This window comes from Chionomys nivalis, chromosome 3 (genome assembly GCF_950005125.1).
Source record: "Chionomys nivalis chromosome 3, mChiNiv1.1, whole genome shotgun sequence".
Lineage (NCBI taxonomy): Eukaryota > Metazoa > Chordata > Mammalia > Rodentia > Cricetidae > Chionomys > Chionomys nivalis.
This window is the reverse complement of record NC_080088.1, coordinates 22,322,135-22,336,123: the sequence shown is the minus strand read 5'-3', so window position 1 is coordinate 22,336,123 and position 13,989 is coordinate 22,322,135. Positions and strand designations below refer to the sequence as shown.

Sequence of the window (13,989 nt, the reverse complement as noted above, 5' to 3'; positions counted from 1 at the left end):
CTTCACAAACAATGTAGACACAGTAGAATGAATGTTATGGAAACCACACTAGAAAGTAAGTTAAAGCAGACAAAAAGATGCCCCTATCAGCACAAGCATCTTAAAGGGGGCTGAGAAGTTCCACTTGGCAAACTTCTTTCCATGCAGGCATGAAACTTTGAAGTCACGCACCCACGTAAAAACCATGGACTGGAGTACAAGTCTGTAACCTTAGGACTGGGGGTGATGGGTGCCAGAGAGAAGGCCTGGAGATAGATCTGTGTAACAGAATCATGAGTTCTAGATTCAATTAAAAACCATGTCTCCAAAAAAGAAAAAAAGAAAAAAAAAAAAACAGAAATGACTAAGAAAAATTGATTTACTGATTTTATCTCTAGCCATTGTAAGACACCTTCACACACATGGTTACACAAACATGAGCAAACACACACATTCACACTTGAAGATATATGTACACACATATACTATATACACACACATGTGCCGTGTCTCTAATTATTGTTATCGCTTTCATTTTTTAATGACAATTTAAGCAGAAATGGTACAGTTCATTAAGAATGTTTTAGGACATTCGAAAGAAAAATGCTTGCCAACAACAGCACAAAAAGTGTTACCGAAAAATGAAAGCAAAAACTGTAATATTTTCCTATGTAGAGTGTTGAAAAGTCACTTGAAGGTAAATTTCTGTAAACTAAATATTTTAATATAAACTCCAAAGGAACCATTTGCAAATCCACATAAAGAAGCAATACAATTTTATAACTCCTTGATTAATACAAAAGAAAGATTAAAAAAACCGAGCGCCGGGCGGTGGTGGCGCAAGCCTTTAATCCCAGCACTCGGGAGGCAGAGGCAGGTGGATCTCTGGGAGTTCGAGGCCAGCCTGGTCTACAAGAGCTAGTTCCGGGATGGGCACCAAAGCTACAGAGAAACCCTGTCTCGAAAAACCAAAAATAAATAAATAAATAAAAACTGAGCAGGGAACCAAGAGGACAAATAAAATACAAAACGGCAAAGCTTGAATTAACATGCATTGTCATTAATTTTAATTGGTTAAACGTGTAAATTCAAGAGCAGAGATGACCTCATCATTGCCATTTGAGAAATGCAAATTAACAAGCTATATTTGCATACCTATTAAAAAAGTAGAAATGAAAAAAAAACAAGAGACCAATCAAGCAGCAATAACACAGAAAAACCTAAAACCAATCTGGTTGTGGAGATTTAAATGAGTGCCTCTGGAGGTTTCAGGCACTTGGATTCTTAGTCTCTGGTTGGTGGTGCTTTGGCCAGGACCAGGAGGTGTGGCCAGGACTAGGAGGTGTGGCCAGGACTAGGAGGTGTGACCTTGTTGGGGAAGGCTTGTTGCTTACCTTCTGCTGTGCTCCCTGAACATAGCAGACAATGAGGACTGCTGAGAAGTAAAGGACAATGGCACTGGGTTTTGATCCTACTGCAGGTACTGGCTTTATGGGAGACTAGGCAGTTTGGATGCTCACCTTCCTAGACCTGGAAGGAAGTGGGAGGTCCTTGGACTTCCCACAGGGCAGGGAACCCTGACTGCTCTTCAGGCTGACAAGAGAGGGGGAGTTGATTGGGGGAGGGGGAGGGAAATGGGAGGCGGTGGTGGGGAAAAGACAGAAATCTTTAATAAATAAATAAATGAATAAATAAGTTGCCTATCTCCTTGGAAGTGCAAGTCCCACTGAAATGGTTTATTTTTTCCTTTAAGTGGCTTTAGTCATGGTGTTTATCACAGTCATATAAGGTAACTAAGACAATGGTAAAAGAACACTTGCCAGGAGAACAATAAATATTTAATGCCAGCCAAAATGCAAAACATACTTACTTTGAAAACACTTCGACTGTTTCCTATAAAGTTTAAGACACAACATATGACCAAACAACCCTATTTCTGGGTATCTATAGAAGACAAATGACACTTCAGAGTCACATAAAAGCCCATATATAAGTCCAGGTTTGCTCGTAGGAAACAAAATTGTTAACCCATGTCTTTTAAGTGGTGAGTGGATGAGCAAGGTGTGTAAAACTTTTAAAATGAAAGCCTATTCGTTCATAAGTTTCACTGATATAGGCAAGAGATAAGTGCAAAATTACACACATACAATGACCTACAATCTTGTGTATATAATAAATCTAGAAAAATACAAGCCAGCAGCAGCAGGTGACGTCAGAGTTGAGCTGATAATCGAAAAACAGAACCAATAAACTTTGGTGAATTCTAAAATTTTGCTTGTGATATTAAGTGCTATTCTTCTACCCAATAAAATCTATGCAAATACACACCAACAGAAATATTTAATATTAAGTTTTTTAAACAGTTTCAGTCAAGGAATTTTCCGGAAGTCATTGAAGGTCACAACTCTTATGTGTATTTCTCTTGGTCCCTCAAAACAAAGAACTAATTTACTTGGAGTGGCTGAGAGGAGGTTCTGGCTAGTGTTTATAAACTACTTTTGTAGATAAAATTACTCATCAAGGGTGTGTAAAGTAAGGTGGATCACATCCTTTGTTGCTCACATCCCTAATAGCTGAACAGTCCAAATTCTCACTGACTTTTTATTATCTGTGTGGACATATCTAAAGAGGAATGTAACTAGATGATTACAGTAGTTACCTAGGCAATTAAACATAAAGGATACTTTCATCCAATAATCATTTTGCATTTCTGTCTCTGGCCAGAAGATGATGCTGAGAGCATCATTAAATACCCAGATGTATTTTAGATTTTCACTTTTCTGGTCAAAAGAATTGCATCCAAATTTTATAAATCTAGTAAATAATCATAATCCATCCATAGTTTAGGTTTTGGGAAAGAAAATCCCATACCCGTCTGTTTTATGTACTGGAGCATATATGAATGGCTTTGTTCTATTTCTTACTTATGACTGAGTTTTATGCAGCATGTATCGGCATAAAAATGAAATGAGAAAATGTTGATGGAAAAGCAGAAAACATTAATAATTCTATTTTAGCAGAAACATTACATATGAAACAAATTTTCCAAATAGTCTACAATGAATAAATTTATTAGTTAATGGAAAATGTTTTTATTGTAAAAATAAATACCGAATCAAATGTAGTTGAAAACTTAAAACCTTGTCCTTCAAGATATGACATTCTGCTCCAACCACGTATTTGAAAGGTAAATGTTCTTGCTTAGATATCTACTGGTTTGATATTTTTTTGCATACACTTTAGTCACAGGAATGGTAGAAAATGCCATTTTGTCTCTATAATAGCATTTTACTGATTTTTGATGTATGTATATTATCATACTAAAAATCTGTAAAATTATTTGCATTTAAATTAGTTTCCAACACTCTTTTATGGATGTAGAGCTGATCTAAATGCCTGTTCTCAGATTGGGAAGCAGTTCAGTCAGTCAGTAACCCAAGTATGAGGAACTGCATCCCTAGCATACACATAAAAAGGCTCGTACAATGGCACTTTCTTACAATTTCAGTGTTGAAGAGGTGGAGAGAGGGAGATTCCTAGGGATTATGACTGTGATGTCAGTGAGAGACCCTTTCTTCAACAAAATGTGAATGGCACTTGAAGAATGATATCTAAGGCTGACCTCTTGCCTCAACACACACACACACACACACACACACTACACTCATACACACATACGCAGGCATTATATATCACTAGACACACATATAATCATATATTGCTCTTGTTCTTACTTTCTATAAATACTAATCTTCTGTACTGCACTTTCATAAAAGAGAGTTAAGATCCATATGTATGTGTGTGTGTAAAGTGGATTAAAGTAGAAACATTACAACCAACTAAAGAGATTACAATCAATCCACAAACCACTTCTTTTATTATGGGCATGTAGGTGGGATAAGCATGTGTGTATGTGTGGTGCATGTACTTATGCACGAGATATACATGTAAGCATGTGCATATGTGTGGTGTGTTGTAATAGGAGCAGCAGGGCTGTGTCCCCGGCACCCAGCCGCCCACATGGCTAGCTTATGCCCCGAAATAATTACACAGAAACTGTATTCTTTTGAACACTAGGCTAGGCCCCATTAGTTCCAGCCTCTTATTGGCTAGCTCTTATATATTGATCTAACCCATTTCTAATATTCTGTGTAGTACCACGAGCTGGCTTACCAGGAAAGATCTTAACCTGCGTCTGTTTGGAGTGGGAGAATCATGGCGACTCCCTAACTCGGCATTTTTCTCCCAGCATTCTGTCTGTTTACTCTACCCATGTAAGGGCTGGCCTATAAATGGGCCTAGGCAGCTTCTTTATTAAATGAAAGTAACTCCTCCATCAGTGGTGCATGGTACACACACATATATGGAACTCAACTACATTCACAGAAGAGTGTTAGAAACTAACTTAAATGCAAATAATTTTACAGAGGCCAGAAGATGATGTTTCCCTATCATTTTCTACATTAATTCTTTGAGATATGATGTCTTATGGAACCTGGAGATTATTGTGTGAACTAGCCTAGCTGGCCAGCAAGTCCCATGATTCCCCAGTGGAATGGTAGTTGTGCCTGACTTTTTCAATGGTGTTAAGAATCCCCTGAAACCTTGTCCATCCTAATTTAAAGAACGGGGTTTCTTTCTCTCTCTCCTTATTCTCTTCTCTGTCTCAATCCTCGCTGCACCTGCTGAGATTTACAGCTTTCTTGTCCTATTCTTTTTCTCTTAAACTCTAATAAAAAACTGTTTTTGAGCTGAAAATAAACAAGCAAAAAAGGAAAATATTTATAAATCTTTTAGGACTATATTGTGCCAATTTCAACCTTACCAATACCTTTTGAAATTATTATGTGTTTTTTTTTGTTGCTCAGATAATGTAATTATGAACTACCATAAGTATCACTCAAGATAAAAAATACATTTTATGTCTTTTTTTAAACATTTGAGATCCTTTTATAATACAATTAACCAACCTTTGCATACATAAATTCTTAGCCAAAACTTAAAGAGCAGTTTTAATATTGAGACAAAATATTGTAATAAAAATTTAGAGTTCCTACCTTTCCGGATTGGTAAGTGACTTTAACATGAGACTCTGGAATTTGTATTGGCATGTGGAACAGTAAGAATCTGAAGACGGCATGTATGTGATATAAATGCATGAAATGTTCACAACATCTATTTTGAACTGAGCAAGGATCTTGAATTCTTTAAGATTATCAAATGGTTTGCTCTTCCTAAGCAGGAGAAAAATGATATTCTCAGTTTGTTAATAAACTTAAACATACTTTTCTAAAATAAGTGCAATGTAAATGAAACACGAGACAATTTTACAGGGCAGAGGTCAGACAAGACAGAATAATGGGATGTATGCATCTCCACATGAACATGCAGAAAAGCACATTTTCTTCAAGATTGTTTATCCTGTAATTGACTTTGTAGATCATTCCCCGGCCATTGCAATTCCTTCAGTTGACTAGGACTTCAAATGAGAAATGTTATTCACCAACACATTTGAGAATATTTTCCTTAAAGAAAATATCAATGAAATACTGAGATTTAAAATGAAAAGTACTATTTTATAAACATAATTTCATGATCACTCTCAATGTATCAAGGATAGTAACAAGGCTTAAACCACACACTTGGACTTTATTTAGCCAGTAACCTCCTTTTAACGATATTATAAAAATGGTCATATCAAAAAAAGTCAGGTTCAAATCATACAGATTGCTTTCTTGAAATCACAAAGCTATTAGTTAATCATTTGTGGTGTAAAACCATACTTTTTAAAATTTTATTTATTAAAGATTTCTGCCTCCTCCCTGCCACCGCTTCCCATTTCCCTCCCCCTCCCCCAATCAACTCCCCCTCTCTCAGCAGCCCAGAGCAGTCAGGGTTCCCTGCCTTGTGGGAAGACCAAGGACCTCCCACCTCCTTCCAGGTCTAGTAAGGTGAGCATTCAAACTGCCTAGGCTCTCACAAAGCCAGTACGTGCAGTAGGATCAAAACCCAGTGCCATTGTTCTTTATCTCTGTGTGGCAGAAATATGACTCTATAACATAATTCCTGTCATTATAGTTTTGTCCAAATCCAAGAATGCTCTCTATCTTCATCTCTCAGAAGCTAAAATTAAGGATCTAAGCAAGTTGGATCAGAGAAACCACAAGATTTGGGTCAGAAGAAAGAAGTAAAAGGAGAAAAGAAAACAGAAGGAATTAGATAAAAGGAAAGAGCATGGAAATCCTCATTGAAGAAAAAAGTGCAGCAAAATGTGCTGGAACAAAGACAAGAATCTATGTAGAACAGAGAACAAAACAACAGCTTTGGTGTGGAAGCCCCAACATTTCCTACCAAGCTTGACTTGTCTGTGTCCTGTTTTCCCTTTTATTCACCACAGAAGTTAGGTTATCCAAAGGATGTAACCATTCACTTCAAATTTCATCTCTATTCTCACTCTGGCAGGGTTACCCACTTTCCCCCAGAATATAACTTCATTTGGTATATTACTTATGTATTTCAAAGAGCATATCCAGATTCTTCAGATTTCCTGCAACAAACTCAGATAGCAATGTTACCTACAAATTCACATCTTCCCTAGGGTTTCCAACTGCCTGAAATCTTATTTTCTTAGTATCAAGGGCTTCTCTTCTCTTCTCTCCTCTCCTCTCCCCTCCCCTCCCCTTCCCTCCTCTCCTCTCCTCTCTACTCCCCTCTCCTTCTCTCCCCTCCCGTCCTCTTCCCTCCCCTTCCCTCCCCTTCCCTTTCCTTCCCTTCCTTTCTTTTTTTCTTCCCTTCTCTCTTCTCTTTTTCCCTCTCCCTTTTACTTTCCTTCTTCCCTTCTCTCTATCACCCTCAGTCTCTAAATTCTTACTCTCCCCCGCCCCCGTCTTCAGACTATTTCAGTGTAAACAATCTTTAAAGACTATCTGAAGGAATAATAAATATCATAATTTGGTTTTACTTTTAATTTAAAGTCTATCTGCTGCACTAGTATATACATAGATACTACTGTGTATATATACTAGTGTATATATATATATACTACAATATATGCTTTTATTTAAAGTCTCTCTCTCTCTCTCTCTCTATATATATATATATATATATATATGTATGTATGTATAACCACTGTTCCACATGCTTCCTTGCCAGTGTACTCTATCCAAATATTTATTGAATGATTAAATTAGATACATCTCATAGAAAACCCTCACTTCACATATAATGGTTTGGTATGGAATGACATTTTGAATATTTTTGAGGATCTACACTTCAAACTTTGAAGTTATTCTATACTACTTTGCCTTTCTCAAATTTCCAATTTAGATAAATTGTCACACATAAATTTGGAATCCTTGGAACCTATAGGTTCTCTCTTGGTCTTTGTTTTTATTCCACTGAACCCATCTAGTTTCTTCTGTCTATCACTCAAATACAATAGCCATTTCTGAAGACTCTAAAATTTCCTTTAATCTCACTATCATTCATCTGATGGACTGCCGTAATCTGAACATCTACGTACCATGAGTGTGGGTGATATTGCTTAGTGGGTAAATCCTACCACACCTAACAGTCTGAGTTTCAATCCTGGAATCCACATGATGGAAACAGAGACTGAAAACCCATGATATAACCTCTGAGCTCCATATGCAAGCTGTAGCATTTGTACCCCCCCTCCCACCACACACACAAATATGCACAATCAATAGACTAAAAATAAATAAATAAAGTCCTAAATTTATAAAACATTACACTTCCAATCATACTATAATAGCCAAGTACTTTTAAGTGACTTTAAAAAAAATAACCACACCACAGCAATCTGTACAAAAATCAGGAGCCAGTACATTTCCAGTGAAGTCCCACTAATAAAATAATGAACCAAAACACAGAGTGTTTACAGATCCTGTAGAGAGCAGGTGAGTAGAATGGGGAGGGGAGGAAGCGGAGGAGGAAAGGGACAGGAAGAAGGATCAGGAGGGGAAAGAAGAGGTAGAGGAAGTGTATGCAAACAGAAGTTCAGCATTCATATGTGCAATAGTCAAAGGTGATTATAAGTGTTTTCTCTATAATCTTAGGCATTTTGCATAAAGAGCAAATATTCCCATTTTAGTTCTTGAATGGGAAATGCATGGTTTTTCAAGATTCTTTGATTCTTCTAGTGTTCAAAGAAAAGTTCAAATGACAAATATCTCTAATAGAAAAACAATAGCCAAGCTTAGGTTGACATGTTGTCATAAATATACATATCCTCATAATGCTGTCCCTTTGTGGACTGAATCCATTATAAGCAAAATTCATCACTATTTCAAAGTGTTTCACTGTTTGCAAAGGAAATCAGAACAAATTTCCTTACCTACTGGAAAGATCGGAGCAACTGTATTAGAAGGTTGGTCTACATGCGATTTATGAGTTTAGTCACTCTGTCTTCTCTGAGCCTTCCAAAAGCAACTTTTCCCAGTTTGCTTATGGGATTGTATTACTTTCAAACGTGTTTACTCCTTTTCTGCCTTCTGACAGCACATTAAGTGCTAATCTATCATGCAGCTCACTACACAGATTCAGTTATGCATTAGCCTTCACCAGTCTTTTGTGACTTTCTTCTGAACAATAACACCATTTCGGTTTAAGTGTGCTGATGTCCCTATGACACCTGGATATGTTTAGTCATAAGTCATGTGCTGGATAAGTGAATTAATTTAAAAGCAAACAGTATATTTCTGGTAAGAATAAACAGTAGGCTATATATGTGTGTGTAATATATCCAAAACCTTTTTACAATTTAAGATATCTGTATTAATGAACTATTTACTAAGCAGCAGTAGATATTATAACATACAATATATAATCAATTTCCAAGCTTGGGCAAAATGTTCTCTTAACGAAACATGGACCTTGATAAAAGTAAGGAATTTAGAATAAAATTCTTATATATGTTCTATATCTTTTTGAGTGACTGAAAGGAGGTGAAAATGGGAAGAAAAAATACTTTACACTATCATTTCCATGTCATCTGCAATGACTCTTATTAATTTAAAAGTTATAGTTGTGTAATGCAATATTAAAATATTTATTTCAATTTTTACTTTCCTGTTGTTGAGGCAGTATTTCATTTCTGAGAATGATCATAGCAGCCATGACAGAAAATCTTAGCTTTACTTGATTATGAAGTTTTTCAGGTTTTTGTCAACATGAACTTTTTTCTTTTGATCTTCTTCCCAAATTCCAAGATTTGAAATTTTTTTGTGTTCCATATCACATCTACTATGTGATTTGGCTATGTACTATAATTTTCATGTCATTGAAGATTTTTAATTAAATGTTAATATCATTGTAACATTAAGAAGGCTGTTACCATTGTTTGATAACTAAACTTGCTTCCAGTCAGGGAGGTTTTCCGCTCTCATAGACGACAACTGAATAAATCTGTATGTTACAATATGTTCAGATCCAAGACTCACCACACATTGTATTTAGTTTATTGGCCAGTTCATGTCACTGTTACTTTAGCTGCAATGACAGTAAATTTTGGAGATAACAACTGTGACTCCTGAAAACCCAAAAGTCACCAATAACAGGAAAGATTGAAGCCAACTTATGCCATAGTAATGGCTAAATAAAGCTGATTATTCATTTAATCGGCCGACATGAAAGCAGTTTCCCTTTCTAGATGGTTAAACCAGTACATTGGAAGCAGTGATTTTAAACAAAAATAAACTTTTATATCATTCTTTGGCTTCAGAATTTTAAGAATTTATCTAAGATTAAAAAGATATTCAGAAAACTTGAGCTGAAAATGAACTTGAAGTTTAAGTAACATTAGAAACATGTACATACAGTCATAAACATGTAAAAATTCATTTGGAATTGAGGAAAAAGATACCTCAACATATATTTGGAAGCTTTGTAATGTGGAGTTTTATAAATGTTAAATTTGTGCCACTCTAGATGTCCTGTAGTTTTATTTACAACACTGCGGAAATCATATTTCATAAAATCTGGAGGAAGTGAGCAAGCAAGATCGTAAGGATGAATATTGGAATTGAGGGTCAAATATGTAACAAAAATGGCTCCTCCTGTTCCTCTAACATTTGTGACCATGAGCTGTGAAACACGAGCTGCCTGTTACATATTCATTGTCTTCCCATAGAATGAAATACTAGAACATGATAGGTAAACATGATATGTAAGACTGTGCATTTAGAAAATTAATTCTGCATTATCTACTGAACCATGTGTAGATCTGCAAATAAGCAAACATTTAATTTCTCAAAGAAGTAAGTAAAAAGTGGTACTTACTCATAGAGCTTCGGATATGAAAATTGGTCATGCTGGCTTAATACACTAAATGAAATTGAGCCATCCTTCATAGTTTTGTTATAAGGAACTACACTGAGAGAAAAATAATAGGCTACAAAATAAAAATGTAGAATATTATTCATATTATATTACAAACTTTATTTTGTTTTGTCCCAAATGTAAGAAATGCACACAAGCACACATGATAGTCCCATATTTTATGCAAACAAAAATTTAAGAGAGAATAATTTTATCAATGGAAAATGCATTCTACTTCTTGTTGGGTTATTACCAAAACATTTTTACTAATTCTTCGAGAATTTCAGAAACATTATTCTGACCACATTTATCCTCACCCCTAGCTTTTCCCACATCCACCATACCTACCCTAACTTCTGCAACACCAAACTTTTAGTTTTCTAATTTTTTTCTCCCTGTTGACTAGAGATTATTTTGCCCAACTATTCTTGGGAGTGGGATCTGCTCTGAACTGTGGCAAACATACTATGAGTCACATCTTTATAGAAAACATTTAAAAAGTCATATTTTGAAGAATAAAATCCTGCCAATCATCAGTCGAGTACAGTGATAATTTGGTTAAATTGACACTACATTATGACTTTTCTGCAAACATAAAATCAAATAGAAAAATAACATAAGACAACATTTTGTTTTTCAAGGACATATTTAAATATTATAAGTCTCTTAATGACCTCATTAATAAATAAAACTAAATTTGCTTGCCAACTTTAATAATCACTTCATTGTCTACTGAGCTGTTATACCTCAAGTATATACATGCAGGAAAGCACTATTCTTCCAAAACAAAAGGGCTCACAGTGAACGAGAGAGATTTTGTTCAATGATTAGGAGTCATATAGCTCTGGCAGAAGACAGGAGTTGGAATCCCAGCAGGCATGTCAAGTGATTCACCGATGCCTGTAATTCTAGCTTCAGGAAGATTAAATGCCTTTGGTCTCTATGAGCACCTGCATTCATGAGTGTGGACACACACACAAACACACACACACGTGAACACACAAACATACACACAAAACCACAAACAATGATTAAAAACTAAAGCTTTTAAAATAATCGGCCAAAATTACTACTGAAAAGTCATCAGTACGTTTTATTTTAGAAATAAATAAATGAAGAGTGAGAGATGGAGAAGTTAACATATGTGTGGAGGGAACTGAAATTATGAACTATAAATAAAGTTTTGATGCAAGAAGTAGTTGGAGAAGAAAAGGTGAAGAAAGCAGCTGGACAAGTAGGATAGAAGGAGAAGAACATCAAAAGGATGCAGATGTGAGTGCAGAAACCATGACCAACTAGGGCTTGAAACTAAATGGAGCTAGCCTGGGTTGATTCTAAAATGGTTTGGTAATACTGACTGCATTGTTTTTCTATCTTTTCCCCCATGATTGACATTGCCTGTCTTAATACACTTCTCTAACTGTTGGGCTTGAAATTAAGTAACTTAACCCTTCAATTTACAGGTTTAGAAAGCAAGACAAATTCATCCTTAAAGATTAATTATAAAGAAGGTTTCAGTTATCCCTAAATAACATATGCTTGAGCATAATGGTTCATTTATGTAAATTCTAACCACTTACCACAGAATGGATTTTTGCTGCTAGTATCCAAAAATGCAATGGTCCTGAAAGGCCATCCTTCCATTTTTTCCTTTAAACCTTCTTTCCACCAAGGTTTAGCTTGATTACCTAAGATTTAATAAATAGACACAGAAATTGAATTCCATCAAGTAACACATAAATTCTCCAAATCACTAAAGTTCTTAAATGTCAATGTACAGCATCAAATATAGATTAAAAGGTATGCTGGAAATATTTAAGATGCTTTACAATATTTTTTAAAGTAACTCACATTCAAGATTCACAAAAATCACTACACTCTCTGAAAGTTCTATCAGATCCTGACATAATTAGTATGACTGAGATACACTTGTATCATTTTTATACCATTATATATTCAGTTTTTGCATAACTCTTTTTAGCAAATTCACCAGAATAAGTGAGTTGCATAAAATTTTAACATGCAGTTTAGTTCCATGAATGAAGACCCAAAATTATCCTACAGCTACAATATTGTATTATGCCATAATACATAAGCATATAAATAATATAAATACATATATAAATCCTATGTTTTGAATGCATTTCTTATATTTGTGCATACTGAATACTAAATTAGTAACACATTAAACAATGCCAAATGCCTCTTTATATCTACTTCAAAACTTTTGAATGTTCATGTAGCAGAGAGAAAACATAAATTTCAGAATTTTTAACTTCAGCTCAACCTTGTGCTCTTAAGCAATCTATATAATTGCCTTAACTCACAGATAGAGAAATGATGCCACCAGAAAAGCGATCCCATCTAGAAGTATAAGTAAATTTTCCTAATTGGGAGAATTACATGAGATTTTTTACTTATAGATCTTGTGGACAGAAGAAATGTATGGAAATGGGGATTTGACAAATTCTGGATGGATCATGCTTTATATAGCGATGCTCCATGTGCATTCAGTAAGGTTGAGTAAAGTTTGATGCACTGGGTTTATTTCAGTCCCATTCCTAGAGATGCTTTGACCATGCAAACATTTCAGGAAAACCCTTCCATAATACTAACCATATATTGATATGTTTACACCATGCTGAGACCTAATATTTTCTTTGGAAAATACTGAACAGTGTCTGAAATTCTTTAAAGATCTATTTTTTTTATTTTTACTTGAACACATTATTGACTTGTTTATTTATTCACATTTTATTCATAAGTATAATAACTATAAATATATTTGATGTATAATATATTGTATATTGACATACCCCTAATCCTCTTTACCTCCTCCTACTTAATCCTATCTTCTTGTGGAATCTATTGTTTTTCTGTATTTTCCATTGGCTGACTTTCATTTTCAAAAGATGTCAGTGTAAATATCCTTGCTATGTCTTACTGATATGGAAAGCATGAATCACATGCAATTTTTCACTACCTGCTGAGACCAAATGTGAAGCTAGCTATGATGCACATCTCTTCACTTGTGCCTAAGATTTCCTATTAAAAGAAAAAAGAATGTGGAATGTAGAAATTTCTGCCTGTATGCCTAGGAAGAGGGGTTGACAAATTCCTTAGGAAAAATGGGGAAATATATAATCTAAATCTACTGCTATCCCCATTGATAATTTCCACCAAACCATAATATATTAGCAGATTTTATGAATCACAAGTTAGCCTCCAGTCTAAAATACTACCACAGTGATATTGCTCATCTTCAAAAGGAATTTTAGTAAATATAAGTTCCCTTACCAAGCCTAGGACAGGAGTCTATGGGAAGGTTCCCACAGTCCACACATAAACCATTCTTGTAATCTTCGTAGGAGGTACAAGGAAATGAGACAAAATTGCAGTTTGTTTCAAAAGATGCAAGGAACAAGTAAACTGCTCTCTGATGGTCACATTTTATGTAATTAACTCCTTAAGGGTGAGAAAAACAAGCAAAACAACTATAAAATCAAGTTCAAGAGAATTAGAAAAATACTGACCATTAAGTTACATTAAATTCTGTGGTTTTTTTTTACAAGCAAAGCATTGACCACAAAATAGTTACATATCAACCAATTAAAATCTTAAATTGGGCATGATTTTCTCATGAAATAAACAAGACATTTGCATAAAGTAATA

The 13,989-nt window shown here is 35.0% G+C and overlaps 1 protein-coding gene across 1 annotated transcript in view; it reads right to left on the bottom strand.

The window, feature by feature from the left end:
* Positions 1-13,989, bottom strand: part of Lipi (lipase I) — a 39,283-nt gene that overhangs the window by 14,494 nt on the left and 10,800 nt on the right. The window contains exons 6-9 of the mRNA XM_057763858.1: positions 13,615-13,782; positions 11,898-12,005; positions 10,279-10,390; positions 5,037-5,213 (exon numbers count right to left, since the gene is read on the bottom strand). Of these exons, the coding sequence (XP_057619841.1) occupies positions 5,037-5,213; positions 10,279-10,390; positions 11,898-12,005; positions 13,615-13,782 (565 nt within the window). The remainder of the gene's footprint in view (positions 1-5,036; positions 5,214-10,278; positions 10,391-11,897; positions 12,006-13,614; positions 13,783-13,989) is intronic.